This window comes from Girardinichthys multiradiatus, chromosome Y (assembly GCF_021462225.1).
Source record: "Girardinichthys multiradiatus isolate DD_20200921_A chromosome Y, DD_fGirMul_XY1, whole genome shotgun sequence".
NCBI lineage: Eukaryota > Metazoa > Chordata > Actinopteri > Cyprinodontiformes > Goodeidae > Girardinichthys > Girardinichthys multiradiatus.
This window is the reverse complement of record NC_061818.1, coordinates 11,099,280-11,116,769: the sequence shown is the minus strand read 5'-3', so window position 1 is coordinate 11,116,769 and position 17,490 is coordinate 11,099,280. Positions and strand designations below refer to the sequence as shown.

General features: G+C 40.8%; 1 protein-coding gene across 14 annotated transcripts in view; it reads left to right on the top strand.

The window, feature by feature from the left end:
• Positions 1-17,490, top strand: part of LOC124864736 (nuclear factor 1 X-type-like) — a 203,950-nt gene that overhangs the window by 146,297 nt on the left and 40,163 nt on the right. For 10 of the 14 annotated variants that reach the window (XM_047359622.1, XM_047359615.1, XM_047359613.1 and 7 more), the window contains 4 exons: positions 12,072-12,137; positions 14,100-14,174; positions 15,445-15,565; positions 16,382-16,417. In XM_047359622.1, the coding sequence (XP_047215578.1) occupies positions 12,072-12,137; positions 14,100-14,174; positions 15,445-15,565; positions 16,382-16,417 (298 nt within the window). The remainder of the gene's footprint in view (positions 1-12,071; positions 12,138-14,099; positions 14,175-15,444; positions 15,566-16,381; positions 16,418-17,490) is intronic. The other 4 variants (XM_047359627.1, XM_047359617.1, XM_047359614.1 and 1 more) reach the window with 1 other exon arrangement.

Below are 17,490 nucleotides of genomic sequence, written 5' to 3'. Positions count from 1 at the left end.
TTGAAGTGCTAGAGAAAATTATTAGTTTTCACCACCTGAATGGTGCTTCACACTGCCAGTCAGCTGGCTAAAAGAAGGCCACAACAATTTTCTCTCACATAAAAAAATAATTTTGTCAGTCATTTTCTACCGCTTATTCCATAGTGGGTCGCAGGGGAGCTGGTGCCTATCTCCAGCAGTCTATGGGCAAGAGGCAGGGTACACCCTGGACAGGTCACCAGTCCATCACAGGGCAACACACAAACAACCATGCACACACTCATTCATTCATACACCTAAGGGCAATTTAGAGTGACCAACTAAGCTAACAGGCATGTCTTTGGACTGTGGGAGGAAGCTGGAGTACCCAGTGAGAACCCACGCATGCACAAGGAGAACATGCAAACTCCATGCAGAAAGATGCCCGGTTGGGAATTGAACCCAGGACCTTCTTGCTGCAAGGCAACAGTGCTACCAACTGCACCACCATGCAGCCAAATTAATTTTGGCATTTTGAAAAAAATTCTGGTTGTGAAAAACATGGTAAATTAGTTCCACCCATAACTCCTGATAAAGTAATAGTGTTGGCAATAAATAACTACTGCTAACTTTGCTGGTTGTTTATTCAAAATGCAAATAATAATTTACTTTTTATCTTAAAATGATGAGATTTGTTTTTTCTATATTACTTTAGCAGTTGTAAGAATAATTGTTGGTTTTCAGATTTAAATCAAAGCAACAAGATCATGTAATATATCTTGCTTTCATATAAATACCAGAAAATATTTGGTGTTTTTACTCAAGATTATCATACCATGAGAATCTCATATCGGCCCATGCCTATTTTTATGTCTCTGTGATCTGTTCCCCTGTCCGATGGCTGCTCACTTGGGTGGAGATGAATGAATGTAACACCTCCGCTGCATTTCCACTTTGAGGCCGAGCCTGAGGCCTTTGGTTCCCTCATATGGCAGAAGGAATGGCAGGGTTTGGACATACGGGCCTGAATGCTTCTTTTCATACAAGGAAACAGAAGAGGAGAAAAAGGCAAATGAAGGAAATGAAGCTGAGGGTTACAACATTAGAGAGTCAGTCAGAAGCAAGGTGGAGATGAAGGAGAGAAAGAGAACAGTAGTAGAACTGTATGCTGACTTCTAGAGCAGTCCCTGGAAGAGGCCCTTATCATTTAACTGTGAACTGAACCATGTCTGGAGTAGGTATCCTTAAATGACACCACAGACGGGGGGTGGAGACAGAGCGCGAGTCCAAAGGGTCACCAGCTGGAGGCTGCAAATACCTTACCCATCAAATCTGGGCAGATGTACTCATTCTTTTTTTTAGAAAGTTTATGGATTGTTGGCATCCTACATGAAACAGAAACATGAAAGAATTTGGAAACCCTAAAACTCAATGTGTTCATCCTGTTTCAATTGAAGTTTGTTTATAGGCCTAGAGGTTGCCTTCAAGTTCATTTAGAATTGCTGCATTTAGGTTCCATCAGAAGTCTTAGTTAGTTGTGTTAAGCATGCTCCAAGAAATTCGCTGGTGACTGAAATCTGACGGTTTTATGTTTGATTGGTCGTGACCGTATAAATGTGACCTTTTTCCGATCAGTGAACGGACCATACCAAGCGCTACCAGGTGGCACTAACCACAACAATCTTCATTGTGAAAGTTGTCACTGAGTGCAGAACACTCGAGGTCAACTACTTTCAGGAGCAGTAAGGTGTTTAAAAATGAAGACAGAGGGAGCTCAAACGGTGCAAGAATCTATTTAAATTCTGATTCCAATTCCTCTTTAAAGAACTATGAATTAAGAAGGTACTCCTCTGTAGCCATCATTCGAATGGAACAACCAAAACTGTAAACATACAAAATAATGAAGGGGATGAAACCACCAAAATGCTTCTGTAAATACACAAAACCTTTATTTAACTGCTTCCACCTTTTGTTCTTTCTCCGCCTGTATTCTTAAACACATAACTGACTAACTAAGAACAGCAAATAGTCTCCTTCACGCAGTAACAACTTCTACACTGAAGAGTGTTGTTTACATATAGCGGCTTCACTGAAAATAGAGGTTCGCCCATCAAGGCTGGTCAAGCTGATTCTAGTTCGGTCACTATCCGGTTTCTCACTGCATCTCTATTTATTCCTTCAACTTTCCCAAGGTTTTGTGTCGGAATTTTGTGGTTGGGGTTGGTGATAAAAATCTGACTAATTCCAAATTCAGAGGGCATTATATTTTTAAATTGTAAAACCACACAAACATAACTCTTTAAAAGATATAAAACATACAACAAATCAGTATGCACCTCTGTCTTGTGTTTCATTCTCTTTGAAGCAGTTCATTGTGAAGCTTCTCAAGCTAATTACTGTTTGATGATCTCTTCGTGCTTAGCTCTTCTCAATTTTTTATTGCCTAAATAACAGTTAAATCCATAAGTCATCTACTTTATTAAAGTGAAGCAATCTATTAAACAGACCAATCCCCCTCTACCATTCATCTGCTATCACACACACACACACACACACACACACACCCACACCCACACACACACACACACACACACACACAGATATAATCACATGCATAAGTCATGGATGTTTTAGCTACATCTGGACAGCTGCTCCGTGTATTTTATGCACCTTCTGTCCTTGCTAAAAATAGTGTGTCTAAGTTTATTTTTTTTATTGAATTAATCTGAGTGGGTGGTGGGGGGTCATATGCTGTATTTTAGTACAGGCACAGGCAAATTACAGCAATATGAAGTTGATTCTGATTGAATAAAATGGTTATAATAGATACCAGCATTAAAAACGTTGAAAAACATTGCTTCAGTCATTTCTGTCCTTCCAACTGCCGTCAAGTTTCACCTCATAAGCTGTTATGGTTAATCTTCAGTCTTACAATGGTGATAGGGATTTTTATTGGCTGTCAACAGTCTGCAGAAGCTCTCGCTCTTTGTGCACATGAAATTACACGAGGCCTGTTTGCTTGCGTGAGCCTGTGATGCCCATACAAACACTCCAGACTGCTCGGTAAATCAGTAAAACGTCTACTTTGTGCTTATGTATGCGAATGCACACGCAGTAAATGAGTCCATTAGCTCACTGGCACAGGCCGGCAGTGCTCTAAGTAAGCGTGTGTTTGTGATTTTACATTGAAGTGTCTCTTAATGATTGACGCTAGTGTAAATGTGTATTTATTTGAGTGTTGTCCCTCTCGCGTGTGTTAGGTGAGCGAAGCGATTCCATAACTTTAACTTTCAAGTGTGTGTACATTAGCTTGGGTGTGAGTTATTATCCTCTGTCTGCATCCTCAGTGTGATAAATGTGTGCTTACTGGTGACTTCTGTGTGCACAGACCTGGACTACATCAGCAGTTACTATGTAGTATATTGACCAGGCAACAAAATGAACTCACGTTGTGTATGAATGTGTGTGTGATTAGAGAGGTTGTATGGTGTATTTGATGGCTTGGGTGAGTGTGTGCTTGTGTGTGTGTGTGTCTGTGTTGCATTATCTCTGGTGGGGCATGTACAGGGGGCCTTGGGGCGACTGTGTGCAGGAGATAAGAGTGATTCATCTGTATTTGAACATTTTCTGTGCGTGCGTGCGTGCGTGCGTGTGTGTGAGCAGGTTTGTGCTTTGTAGGCATGTGTACGCATGTTTAGCATGTGCTCGAGCGAGCACTTGAACGTACACGTTAAATAACTGTGGTTACACGTGCCTCAGCCGGTGTCATGCGTGCGTTGCCGGTGTGGGCGTGCACAAAAGGATTTTGTGGGGATTGAGGCCTGCTGGCGGTGATTTCTCCCAGCAGGTGGTCTATAGAGCATATAAAATAATATAATAATACACAGCTTCTCTATTGTTTGCCATGAGAGTGAAGCACCTCAGTTTATTGGAACCGTCATGCTCCATGCTCACAATTACTGCTGTACAGGCACCTTTTGAGCTCAGCCACAATATATATTTATATATTTGTAACCGTGCCAAGGATTACACGCACAGGAAATGTTTCATACACGTGCAAGTAGAAATGAATATCATTAGGAAGGAGGAAAAAAGCATCAAACTTAAACCGTCTGACGATGCCTTTAAATGATTTGAAAAAGTCCAGATGATGAGGTCATGGCCTCTGAATTTATAGCACTGAATTAACATCTCAATACATTAGCTAGGACAATAAAGAGTGGGCGAAATGGGCTTTCCAAATAGATACTGAGCCTCAGCAAGGTGGTTTAAGGACAACACAATCAGTCTTTTGGAGTGGCCATCACAAAGCATCTCAGCCTTATAGAAGTTTTGATGGTAGAACTGAAAAGATGAGTGTGTAAGGCAACCTACGAACATGACTCCGTTACCCAAGTTCTGTCAGGAGGAATGGGCCAGCAAAGTACTGGGACAAGCTTGTACAAGTAAGTGTTTGAACCAGTTTATACATTTTAAAGCCAATGCTACCAAATATTAAGTAGTTTAATGCAAACCTCTGACACTAAAGAGAAAGTGTTCGCGAACCTCTGTTTTCAACATTTTATAAATATTAATTATACATGTGTCCAACCAGTCAGAAGGTAAAAGTTTTATTTCTTTTTTAACTTAGGGTTGTAACCGAAGGATTTGTAAAATAAATTAATTTACATTTTCTACCGTTAAGTAAAATGGAATAAGTTTATAAAAGTTAAATTAACATTATGTCAATTACAACAGGATTTTGGGAATATTTTTTACAAAACTAAACATGAAAGTCTTTTCGCTAATAAAGGTTTTAAAGCGACAGCTACAAGGTGTCAAGCTCCTAGCTCTCACCTTCCTGTTCGTGCCCTACGACAGTGGGTTACACTTATTTGTCCTGATATCACATTGTCAATTGTGATTTGAAAGACCGTCTATTACTTCAGCAAGAAATATCATAGAGTTGGATGAAAATGTAACCCCTGGTGGATGTGCTGAACCAGGTTCTGTGCTTCCAGTTCTGATGCCAGTTGGTCTTGTTTTTCCTCTTTCAGCTGCTGCCTTTCGGTTTCGGCACAGCTAATCATCTGGCTCCATCTTACCTTGTCCCTAGCGACTGTCACACCAACCCTCTGCATAGCATCTCCATATCTGCACAATCCCTGAACCTTCTCTGCGGTCTTTCTCTTTTCGGGTATGACTGCTCAAGACTTTGCACAGAAAATGTTTTAGATGCTTTGTTTAATCATGTCAGACATAAGAATGAATAAAGAAAAAATAAAGAGAAAGGGTGTGCAAAGAAAGAGCGGAGCATTGTTGTTGTACAGCAGCCGTCAAACAACAGCTGGAAAAGCTGTGCCTGTCATATTTTTGGTTGGTGGAGGACCTAGGCAGCAAAAGGACATAGGCAGGCGCATCATGGATGGATATATTTTAATAGAAGATGATGAACTTACAGAACATGAAAGAAACACAGGAACCAGGAAGACAGGAATGGCAATGACAACAGTGACATTGACAACAGACCACTCGGCATTGAAGGGACAGAAAACAAGAACCTAAATTCACTGAGGTCAAAAGAACTACATGAAATCCTTTGAGCGGCTGGTGTTGAAGCACCTGAAAGACACCTGAAAGACATCACAGGCCCCCTGCTGGACCCCCTGCAGTTTGGTTACCGAGCAAACAGGTCGGCAGATGATACTGTCAACTTAGGTCTACACTACATCCTGCAACACCTCGACCATCCAGGGACGTACGCCAGGATCCTGTTTGTAGACTTCAGCTCGGCCTTCAACACCATCATACCGGACATCCTCCACCAGAAGCTCACCCAGCTCAACGTCCCAGCCTCCACCTGTCAGTGGATCAACAGCTTCCTGACGGACAGACAGCAGCAGGTGAGACTGGGGAGCATCTTCTCCCGATCCAGATCAATAAGTACTGGTGCCCCCCAGGGGTGTGTTCTATCCCCACTCCTCTTCTCCCTGTACACAAATGACTGCACCTCATCGGACTCGTCCGTGAAACTCCTTAAGTTTGCAAATGACACCACTGTCATTGGACTGATCCAGGACGGTGATGAGTCTGCATACAGACAGCAGGTGGATCGGCTGGTACACTGGTGCGGTCAGAACTACCTTGAACTGAACCCACTCAAGACTGTGGAAATGGTGGTGGACTTTCGGAGAACACCACCCCCATACACCCCCCTCACCATCCTCAACAACACTGTATCGGTTCTTAGGAACCACCATCTCTGAGGACCTGAGATGGTCTTCACACATAGACACTGTTCGAAAGAAGGCCCAGCAGAGACTGTACTTCCTGAGGCAACTCAAGAAGTTCAACCTTCCACAGGAGCTGCTGGTCATCTTCTACACTGCCATCATTCAGTCTGTCCTGTCTTCATCCATCTCAGTGTGGTTTGGCTCATCCACCAAGCAGGACAGGTCCAGACTGCAACGAATAATCAGGAATGCAGAGAGAATAATCAGGGCTGACCTTCCCTCCATCCAGGACTTATACAGGTCCTTCTCAAAATATTAGCATATTTTGATAAAGTTCATTATTTTCCATAATGTAATGATGAAAATTTAACATTCATATATTTTAGATTCATTGCACACTAACTGATATATTTCAGGTCTTTTATTGTCTTAATACGGATGATTTTGGCATACAGCTCATGAAAACCCAAAATTCCTATCTCACAAAATTTGCATATCATTAAAAGGGTCTCTAAACGAGCTATGAACCTAATCATAGCTGAATCAACGAGTTAACTCTAAACACCTGCAAAAGATTCCTGAGGCCTTTAAAACTCCCAGCCTGGTTCATCACTCAAAACCCCAATCATGGGTAAGACTGCCGACCTGACTGCTGTCCAGAAGGCCACTATTGACACCCTCAAGCAAGAGGGTAAGACACAGAAAGACATTTCTGAACGAATAGGCTGTTTCCAGAGTGCTGTATCAAGGCACCTCAGTGGGAAGTCTGTGGGAAGGAAAAAGTGCGGCAGAAAACGCTGCACAACGAGAAGAGGTGACCGGACCCTGAGGAAGATTGTGGAGAAGGGCCGATTCCAGACCTTGGGGGACCTGCGGAAGCAGTGGACTGAGTCTGGAGTAGAAACATCCAGAGCCACCGTGCACAGGCGTGTACAGGAAATGGGCTACAGGTGCCGCATTCCCAGGTCAAGCCACTTTTGAACCAGAAACAGCAGCAGAAGCGCCTGACCTTGGCTACAGAGAAGCAGTACTGGACTGTTGCTCAGTGGTCCAAAGTACTTTTTTCGGATGAAAGCAAATTCTGCATGTCATTCGGAAATCAAGGTGCCAGAGTCTGGAGGAAGACTGGGGAGAAGGAAATGCCAAAATGCCAGAAGTCCAGTGTCAAGTATCCACAGTCAGTGATGGTCTGGGGTGCCGTGTCAGCTGCTGGTGTTGGTCCACTGTGTTTTATCAAGGGCAGGGTCAATGCAGCTAGCTATCAGGAGATTTTGGAGCACTTCATGCTTCCATCTGCTGAAAAGCTTTATGGAGATGAAGATTTCATTTTTCAGCATGACCTGGCACCTGCTCACAGTGCCAAAACCACTGGTAAATGGTTTACTGACCATGGTATCACTGTGCTCAATTGGCCTGCCAACTCTCCTGACCTGAACCCCATAGAGAATCTGTGGGATATTGTGAAGAGAACGCTGAGAGACTCAAGACCCAACACTCTGGATGAGCTAAAGGCCGCTATCGAAGCATCCTGGGCCTCCATAAGACCTCAGCAGTGCCACAGGCTGATTGCCTTCATGCCACGCCGCATTGAAGCAGTCATTTCTGCCAAAGGATTCCCGACCAAGTATTGAGTGCATAACTGTACATGATTATTTGAAGGTTGACGTTTTTTGTATTAAAAACACTTTTCTTTTATTGGTCGGATGAAATATGCTAATTTTGTGAGATAGGAATTTTGGGTTTTCATGAGCTGTATGCCACAATTATCCGTATTAAGACAATAAAAGACCTGAAATATTTCAGTTAGTGTGCAATGAATCTAAAATATATGAATGTTAAATTTTCTTCATTACATTATGGAAAATAATGAACTTTATCACAATATGCTAATATTTTGAGAAGGACCTGTACAGGTCTAGAGTCAGGAAAAGAGCTGCAAAAATCTCTGCAGACCCCACACACTCTGCACATAAACATTTCAGAGTTTTACCTTCAGGCTGCTGCTACAGAGCACTGTTCACTAAAACCAGCCGCCACAGAGACAGTTTCTTCACCCAGGCTGTTTCTCTGTTGAACATTTAATAGAGTACAGAACAACAGCATACAGATGTTGCAAATGCACCTTTTTATTATATATGTGTATATTGTACATTGTAAATTTGTATATTCTGTAATGCAAAAACAGAACAAAAGAGCAAAGTGTACCGGAGTCAAATTCTTTGTTTGTTTGTACAAACTTGGCAATAAAGCTGATTCTGATTCTGATTCTGAAAAACAAGTGAGTGCAATCAACAGAAATACAAAAAGGGGCAGACAGTGCTGCCTAAAATCAACTGATCGGGGTACACCCTGAATAGGTTGAACAGAACATACAGTACCTCCATGCGACTCCTCCAACCAATCTGGATCTAGAGAAACACTCTATTTAGGGTAAGTCCTGATTAAGATCCAGTTGTTGTTAGTCCGGGGTTTAAAAGAACAGCGAAACACTCTTAGATGGCATGTTGTGCAAATTCTCCATGTTTTCGTCCATAAGAGTATATATGTGGGTTTCCAATGTCACTACTAACTTAGAAACTCAGAAAAACACAACTGTAGTACTTTATGTTATCCCCCTCAGGTATGAAACTATCTCGAACTACATTATTCCAACAACCTAACAGTATATCACCTCCCATCTTTACCTTCAAATAATACAGCATTTTGAAATTCCCACATACCCCACACTTAAGATATGTGGAATCGAGTGGCTCACTATACTCAATAAATTAACTGCAAAGAAAAGAGCTCTAAAAGACAGGTTGGACAATAGTTGTAATCTTGCAATATTTTAAACAAAGCATCTGACAGATATTTGATTAGCATGCCGTAACATGTTGTAAGAGTGAAATATGAACCACAACAGGAAGTTTTCCTTATTTTCTGATCTGTTGTAACTCATCTTTAAAAACTTTTTACATAATTTGTTTTCCCTTATGGGTCTTTTGAGTAGCTTCAGCACATGGTCCCGGGTCTGTCAGATAACACTTTTCTCTAATATTTAAGAGAATTAGGACTCATATTTTGCTCTGCAAAGTAACAGTTTACGTAACATATCTGGATCTCCCTTCAACCCTTCAACTGAATGATTTACTTTTGTCAATTGTGATTTTTTTTCTTGAAATGAAAACAAAATAAGTAATTCTATCATTTAAAAATTGAGAAACAGTTAAAGCCTGAAAACCAATGTCAAGTTTGGATCACTGAAATTGTAAATAATCTGCATCATTGATCAAACCAAGAACATTTCTCAAACTTTGATACAACACGTCTCAAACAGCTTATGAATATAATCCTCACTTGAGCACAGTTATGTTTTAGTCTTCTAACATGTTGCCAAGGGAGGCAGAAAACTTCAGAAAGCCTAGTTAAGATGTTTGATTTATAACAGGAGCAGTTTTAAAACCCTCCAATGGAAAACAGCTCATATAGTAATAAAGTCTGGCCTGTGATAGTGTAGCACACAAAGCTCCAGGTCTGTTTGGTGCCAAGAGATCTTAAACAAAACAACACGTTGAGTTTGTGCCAGTAAGCTATATTATTATCACCATTTCAACTAATTGCAAGGCCAAACAGTGACACATATGCACACACAAGCTTCAACAACCACTCATCATCAGGGACTTTAAGTGTACAGTGCCATCTGAGTTGTCATGACAACTGGGCACTGCATTTTGGCTTGGGAGCTGTCACAAAGTGTAACGAAGATCATTTAAAAGCCAGGGGGTTTCATTGGGTTTCAACGTATTCTGTTGTAGAGAGATACTCCATCAGATTTTAGTTGGGGTTGAGGTTGGGGTTAGAATTTATTTGATTATCGTACAAGATTAACTTCATGGAGACAAATTATTGCTCCTTGCTGTTTTTTTCCACACTTCTTTCTACTGTTAAAGTAGATCTTGTTGCTCTGATCAACTTGATTGCCTTCTATAACACGCTATAAGTGCAGAGGATACTCAGAGGACTGCAGAATAACATCCCAGCGGTTTTTATCCTCACTCCATTAACATTGCATATCCTCTGTAGGTCTTTTTATCTTTAAGACCATTGGGGCTTTGTGCGAGAGAGAGAGTGAGCTAAGCGTGTGTGTGTGTTTGTGTGTATGTGTGAGTGTGCTGTCAGCTAGGAGGAATGCACGGGTACCGCCAAATCTAAAATGGCTGCCAAGCGCTAAGATGGCTGCCAGGATTCCACGGAGCGACGGCGCGGGGAGAGACACAGGATCAGAGACACGACGAGTGTGAGAGACATTGTGGGAGAAAGACCTGAAGTTGGACTATTACTCTCACAGAATGAGGCAGGAGTTTTTTGTAAAAAAAAAAAAGAAACCCCAGTCCTCAAGACATTCTTCCTTTCCTAATTGGCCAGCAAATGATAAGGTGATTTCATGTCCCCTTTTGTTTTGTTTTTGTTTTGGTTTTGGCAATGGGCAGACGGGCTGAATGGTGCAGCAGTTTGCTGCAATGTGCTGCTGCCACCCAAGATTGGGACTCTGATTTGCGCTTAGGAGATGTTGAGATTGATGGGCCTGATGCAGGCTGTAACGGGCTAACGTTCTGCCTAAGAAGTGTCGGCTCAAGGCGCTCTTAAAAGCTAAGCACTGTAGGGTAATTAGCCTATATAGTATATATGATAAAAACCATAAAACTCAACAAGGCTGCATCACACACCTGAGGAAGAATGGCAACCCTCAGGCCAAGAAAAACCCACTGAAGTAGGCAGTTCATGTACTCCTGTATGCCACATAGAGATGTTGTGGTCAACTCACACAGGAGATTCGTACTAAATTAGATGCTAAATATAAAAATGCATACTTTACAAGTCAGCAGCAGAACTCTGAAGGCCTTTAGTGAAAAGGTTTGTGTCAGAGCCACAGAACGCTGTTCAATCTTAGCAGAATCTACATTCTAAAGATAAACTGACTGAAAAGTGTTTTCACTTTATCAGAAACATAAAACAAAGGGGCCTGCAGCGCTTGGCTGAAGTAGCCATAAAGACGGTGGCCGTGGACATCCTCCGTTTAGAGTGTAGAACTCATCAGTGTATACAAGTACTAAAAAGGGTGATTTTAGCAGGTTTTCTGTGTATTTTTATTCAATCTCTGACAGTAATGGATCATTAGGTATTAAAGTTCATATTTTTTTCTTCCTTTTCCATGAATAATAATTGTCCAAAAAGTTTGATACTATAGGTTTTAAAACCTTAACATAGAAAAAAATCTTGCTTCTGTAACCATGGAAAAAACTCATCTCATAAAGCAGGTGTTTATACTACATGCCAAGCTATGACTTTTAACAGGTGGTGGAGATTTTGTGACTCTAGACAAATTGCTGTTAATTAGACCAAGTGGACAAATGACTGGTATGAGTGTAAGTCTAAGCAATACCCAGAAAGTAAGAGGCCTTTCTTGTGTCTTGTGAGAGGTCAACGCTGAGGGCGTAGGTGTACCCATATCTTAACCCCCCAAAGATCAGTCAACTTCCATGTAAAAATGTAATGTTGTTTCATATTTTAAGCATCTTGTCCGTCCTACCCAAGGCCTTAACTGAGACAGTGTGTCCAGATTTTCATAAGTGTTTTTTTCTCCCCTATAATGTGAGAAAATTGTGCTAAAACACTTCTATAAAAAGTCCCTTTCTGCTTAGACGGATTCCAGAAGCAGAGAGTGATATAGCTTTGGCATCTGTTGATTTTGAAATTAGATTCAGCTCAGGTGGAAACCTGTGTCTGTCTTTATTTTTAATGTCAGATCTGAGGATGCTATTTCCCGACAAGTCTTTGAAGAGAACCTATACTCTTAATCTTAAAAACGACCGATGAACTAACCGCATGTTTTTTCCCCTCTCTCTTTCTATTTTTCAGAACAATCAGGACAATCAGACAGTTCAAACCAGCAAGGCGATACAGACGTCAAACCCCCAGCAAATGGTAAGCTTACTTTACTTAATCCCATGCGTGCATACCTTCACATGCATTCATAAAGCACTGACAAACAATTCCGAAGGCAAGTACATTTTCACACACCTCCCCACCATGCAGTCCTGTCAGTGTGTTAGTGTGTTCGGGCAGATTTGGGGCTACGTTTATTATGGTAAGGAAGTTGATGGTACTGTACTGTGGAGGGGCCGAGCTCAGTTTGTGGTGGCGCTCATAAATCACACTGACGTTATTGGAAGATTCGAACCACATGTACGCTGCTGAGCTGAGCACTGACTTCATGCGTTGTCCCTGCTACAGTTAACCCCCGGACAATGTGCTAAGAAATGGGGCAAGGCAGGGGGAATGGAGGGACTGAATAGGAAATGAGAAGGGTGGGGGGTGTTGGAGAGTAGAAGTGAAGGATGAAATAAAAAGAAGAGGGTGTGTTGATTAACAGGTGAGGCTTGTTTTCCATTCCTGTTATTTTATGTATTTTATGTACCTCTTGCTAAACTGCAAATCTCATGCAGATCAATATTTTACTGTGTTTAAATGCAAATCCTAGTTGATAATTACTATGTAATTTTAATCAAATCTGAAGTGAACATCAACACTGTCTCATATGCAGCTTCAAACTACAGAGCAAGTACTACAGAGGGAGACCCTATGATTGACAGTAAAGTAGGAAGTTTCAAAATGATTAAACAGTTAACAAGAGAAAGAAAAATTAAAGGAGTTCATACAGATGTTACAAAAGTGGAAAACAGGCAATTCTTGGTGGAAGAGGAAGGTAACTTTGTTAGAGTAAAGGAATAGTCTTTTGCAGAATCTTGGCATAGTCGTCATAGATAATGGGAAATAAGATAGCATTTGTATTACCATATGTGGATTTTTTATTCAGACCCCTTTCCTCTGAAACACAACAATAAAATTCAGTGCAACCAACCAAGGTTTGCAAAAAGCATATTCATGTGTTAGAATGGCCCAGCCATTTTTTTGTGAAAATTACTGAAAACGTGTCATCTTGCTTCCACTTCACAAAATATGCACCATTTTGTGTCAGTAAAATCTACTTAGGTTTCTGGTTATAATAGTGACAAAATGTAAGGTAAGGTAAGGTAAGTTTATTTATATAGCGCTTTTCAGCAACGAGACACTCAAAGCGCTGTACATACAATTACAATACAATCACAAAGCAAATAAACACAAATACAGACACAGAAAAACAAATCAAATAATAAAATCAAACAACAGAGGTAATTTAAAAAAGTTAAATAAATTAAAATACAGAGAATAAAATGATGGACAAGAAAATGAAAGGAAAATTGGACTGAAAACGCAACTAATCATGCCTAGATGGCACAGTCAAAGGCCACTCTAAACAAATAAGTTTTTAATCTTGATTTAAAGCAACTTAGGGTTTTGGCGCTTTTACAGTTTTCTGGCAGTTTATTCCAGATTTGTGGAGCATAAGAACTAAAAGCTGCTTCTCCATGTTTGGTTCTGGTTCTGGGTATGCAGAGTAGATTTGATCCAGAAGACCTGAGAGGTCTGGGTGGTTGATACACTGACAACAAGTCTGTAATGTATTTTGGTGCTAAGCCATTCAGTGATTTATAGACTAACAGAAGTATTTTAAAGTAAGTGTGTGAATACTTTTGTAAGGCGTTGTAGATAAAGCTCTAAATGCAAAATATGTCATGCGGTATATAGATGTATGTTTGGAGATTATAGCCCCGGACTGGACCTGCTTAGATATGTGCGTTAAAACGTTAACATTGAAGAAAATTACACTTCTGAAACCACCTTATAGAAAACACTTGTTCCCCACTGGACTACAGCCTGTACAGCATTTCCTTTTGTACCAAAGGTGTCATCGCATATGTTCCTGAAATTTCATCCATGTTTGGAGTTTTGTATCTACCAGACAATCCGCACTGATGTACACTTTTCTCTCCACCTTTTACCCAGGCCACTTGAGTTTCCAGGACTGCTTTGTGACTTCAGGGGTGTGGAACGTGGCTGAGCTGGTCCGCGTGTCACAGAGTGAGTCAACGCTGCAATTTCTAGTATCAGCCGTTGTCTCTGTTTCTGATCAAAAGTTACTCAGAACATTTGAGCATTTTAATGTAAAACCTAGGTATGGGAACTAGTTGCAGTTGAAGAAAATCATATTTCAAAATAAAGCAGCCCCATACATTATCTTATACTGTTAGAAAATTGATAAAATAAGAAAAAACATCTGCACAATGTGTGTCCCTGTGATACAGAAAATATATTTGTTTCCCCTCTCTTAAAATGAAATTTTTGCTATGTAAAGGTAACCTACTTAGTAAGCTAACCTATCTTAAAAAGGCATACTCTGTGTTTGGCTGCAGTCTCTAAAGGTTTAATTCAGAATTTTTGTAAAGTGAGGTTCTGTGGACAGGTTAAGGGCTGTTAATATCTTACCTGCAGTAGGTAACTCTCTGTGCAATTTTGTTTTTGAGAAATGCTAATCAGTTGTTCCCATTGACTAAAGCTAACAGTTGAAGATGCAAAATGATATGTGTGGCATAAACCTAACTCTGTGTATCACCTGGACACACGACCCCCATGGTGGCAGCAATCATGCTTTTCTTCGGCACGGACAGGTTGAGTTAATGGGAAGATGGGTGGAGCCAAATGCAGGGCAGTCTTAGAAAACTAGTTAGAGACTGCAGAACACTTGAGACTTGGGAAGAGGTTGGGAAAAACAAATTGGGGCAAATTTGTGTTTATCCACAATAAATAACTTCAGGAAGTTTGGTAAGTCAGGTAAAATATTGACTCCACATAACATCCCCACAGAACCTTACTTCAAAAAGCTCCAAAATATCCCATCAAGCTTTCTTTGTGATTTTTATGCAGCCTGCTACCAGGGCAGGTTTTCAAAGTTACTGAAGAAGACGTATGGTGTGTCTGAACTTTAAGACTGCTAGTTAAAAAGGCAGAGATGGCCACTTCACAGAGCCCTTATGAGCTTTCCTGTCAGCAGTGGTTACCAAGCTCTTATGCTTCCCATCCGCAAAGTATCAGTGGCAAAGACTTACAACCCCAGCTACCACTGGGTGCAGTATGCCAACGTCACACATAGATTCGATACACAGGGGCATATGTGGTTTGTAACCATTTGTTAGATCTTAATGAACCTTTGTGGGCATGCTGACCTCAACAAGGGGCATAACAATACATGCATTGGCTTATGCATTAAAAGCTTACCTAAATTTATTTAGCAAAATAAATAAACTGTGCATTATTCTTCTGTGTGATGGGTCTCTATGTCTGCATGTCTTAGCTCCAGTGGCCACAGCGACAGGCCCAAACTTCTCTCTGGCAGACCTGGACAGCCCAGGCTATTACAACATCAACCAGGTCACCCTGGGACGTCGTTCCATCACCTCCACCCCCTCCACCAGGTACATGCATATACAAAACATTCCTGTTCATTGCATAATATGTACTAATTAGAGATGCACTGTTTAGATTTGCCAAAAAACATTTTTTTGGCCAATTCAAGTTTCTCTTTCAGAACTGGTAAAGACAAAATGAACACCTATGTGAAATTTTAAGCAGGATTTAGTATATCACATTAGCAGTTAGTGCGGCTAACATGGATTTAGATCCTGAGATTTACAAAATGCCACCAGCATTCCCACATGCAGGATATTTTATGACAGAAAGAGGTTGAAAGCTTAAAAGGACAAAACAGAGCACCTGTGTACTCTGTTCACCCTTCCTGTTATGTGTTGCAAGTCTTGCTCTCTTTCTCACACACACACACACACACACAAGGAATTAATGAACCACAGACATGCCAAAAACACAATTTCCTCTTAAAAAGTTTCTTCTTATGTGAATTCATTAACTTTTCACCTCACTAAAGCAATATAACAAATCACAGTATCAATGTGCCCAATATCCCTATTGGAAAGGACTGCTTGTAAAGAGAAAAGATTGTATTCATGAGTTTCCAACCAGCCAGCCACATGTCATTAGCTGATTTATTGCTGCATTTCTAGCACTAATATCATTAAGTTCCTTAGTATGTTGTTAATATTTTTCCTGCTTTGTTTCTGATTGTGGTCTTTCATTTCCCTTTTCCTTCCTCCTTACTAATTCCAACTCATTGCCTCCCATTTTTCCGCCAATCTGACTGCTGCCCTGTCTGTGTTTTTGTCTGTTTTCACTTCTCGCCCTTTCTGCTTTCTCCTCCCGTTTGTCTTACGCTGCAGGACTGAAATGGAGCTTTATGCAAGTCTCCCACGGAGGTAGTTACACTCTCCCTCGATACTAATGTAACACAGATCCCTCCATCATACTCGAACAAAACCAACACACACACGCCGTCCCTCATATATGTGCATGCTGTACATTCAGAGCTCCTTGTTATTTTATTGGTCACAGATGTATAAGAATCCACCAACTTGCACAACAATGCGTTTTAGGATCAACCACTTCTATGTTTGTAATGTGAGGCCGCTTTGGGTCAGCACATTGTTAATATTCTAGCCCCGTTCTTGTCATGCTGTCTCCAGCTGGCTTTCTTTGTCCCCCTGGGTGTAACATGATATTAAAACAACACACTAAACGCAAATCTTGACATAAGGAATTTTTATTATTTTCGATTTTTATGTAGACCCCTGTTCTACTATAACTCCAAGGGAATTATGCAGCCACATAAGCCCTCAAAGGTCACAGGAAATATGCATGTACATTTCTTAGAATCTCAAATACATACGCCTTGCGCATTCATACGCTTGGAGGTTAGGGGTTTTTTTTTTTACATTTTATTAAATTACAACCACACACTGGAATATATTTTATTGGGATTTTGTTGAACAGATCGACATATACTAGTGTTTAAATTTAAAGAGAAAAGAAAATTATATTATTAGAGAACATTAGTGAGCAAACAGCATCATGAAGCCAAAGGCACACGGCAGACGTGTCAGGTAGAAAGTTGAGAAGAAGCAGGGCCAGGTAATACATCAATATCCTTTAGCTTTGAACTTCTAAAAATGAAAAGAGTAAGGTACAACTGCAAACCTAATAAGACTGGGCCAACCTTCTAAATTTATATAAAGAGCACTCATCAAAGAAGCAGCCAAAAGGTAACTTTAGAGGAGCTGCATAGATCCATGACTTAGGTGGAAATCTGTTAGTGCCTTCCTATTCCGTACATCTGACCTTTCATGAAGACTGGTCAACATGCAAAACAGTGTGTGGCAAAAAACTAACACTGCACCCTGAACAGGCACTTCCCAGAATGAAACACAATGGTGGCAGCATCATTGTGTGGGGATGCTTTCTTCATCTGGGTCAGGGAAACTGGTTAGAACTG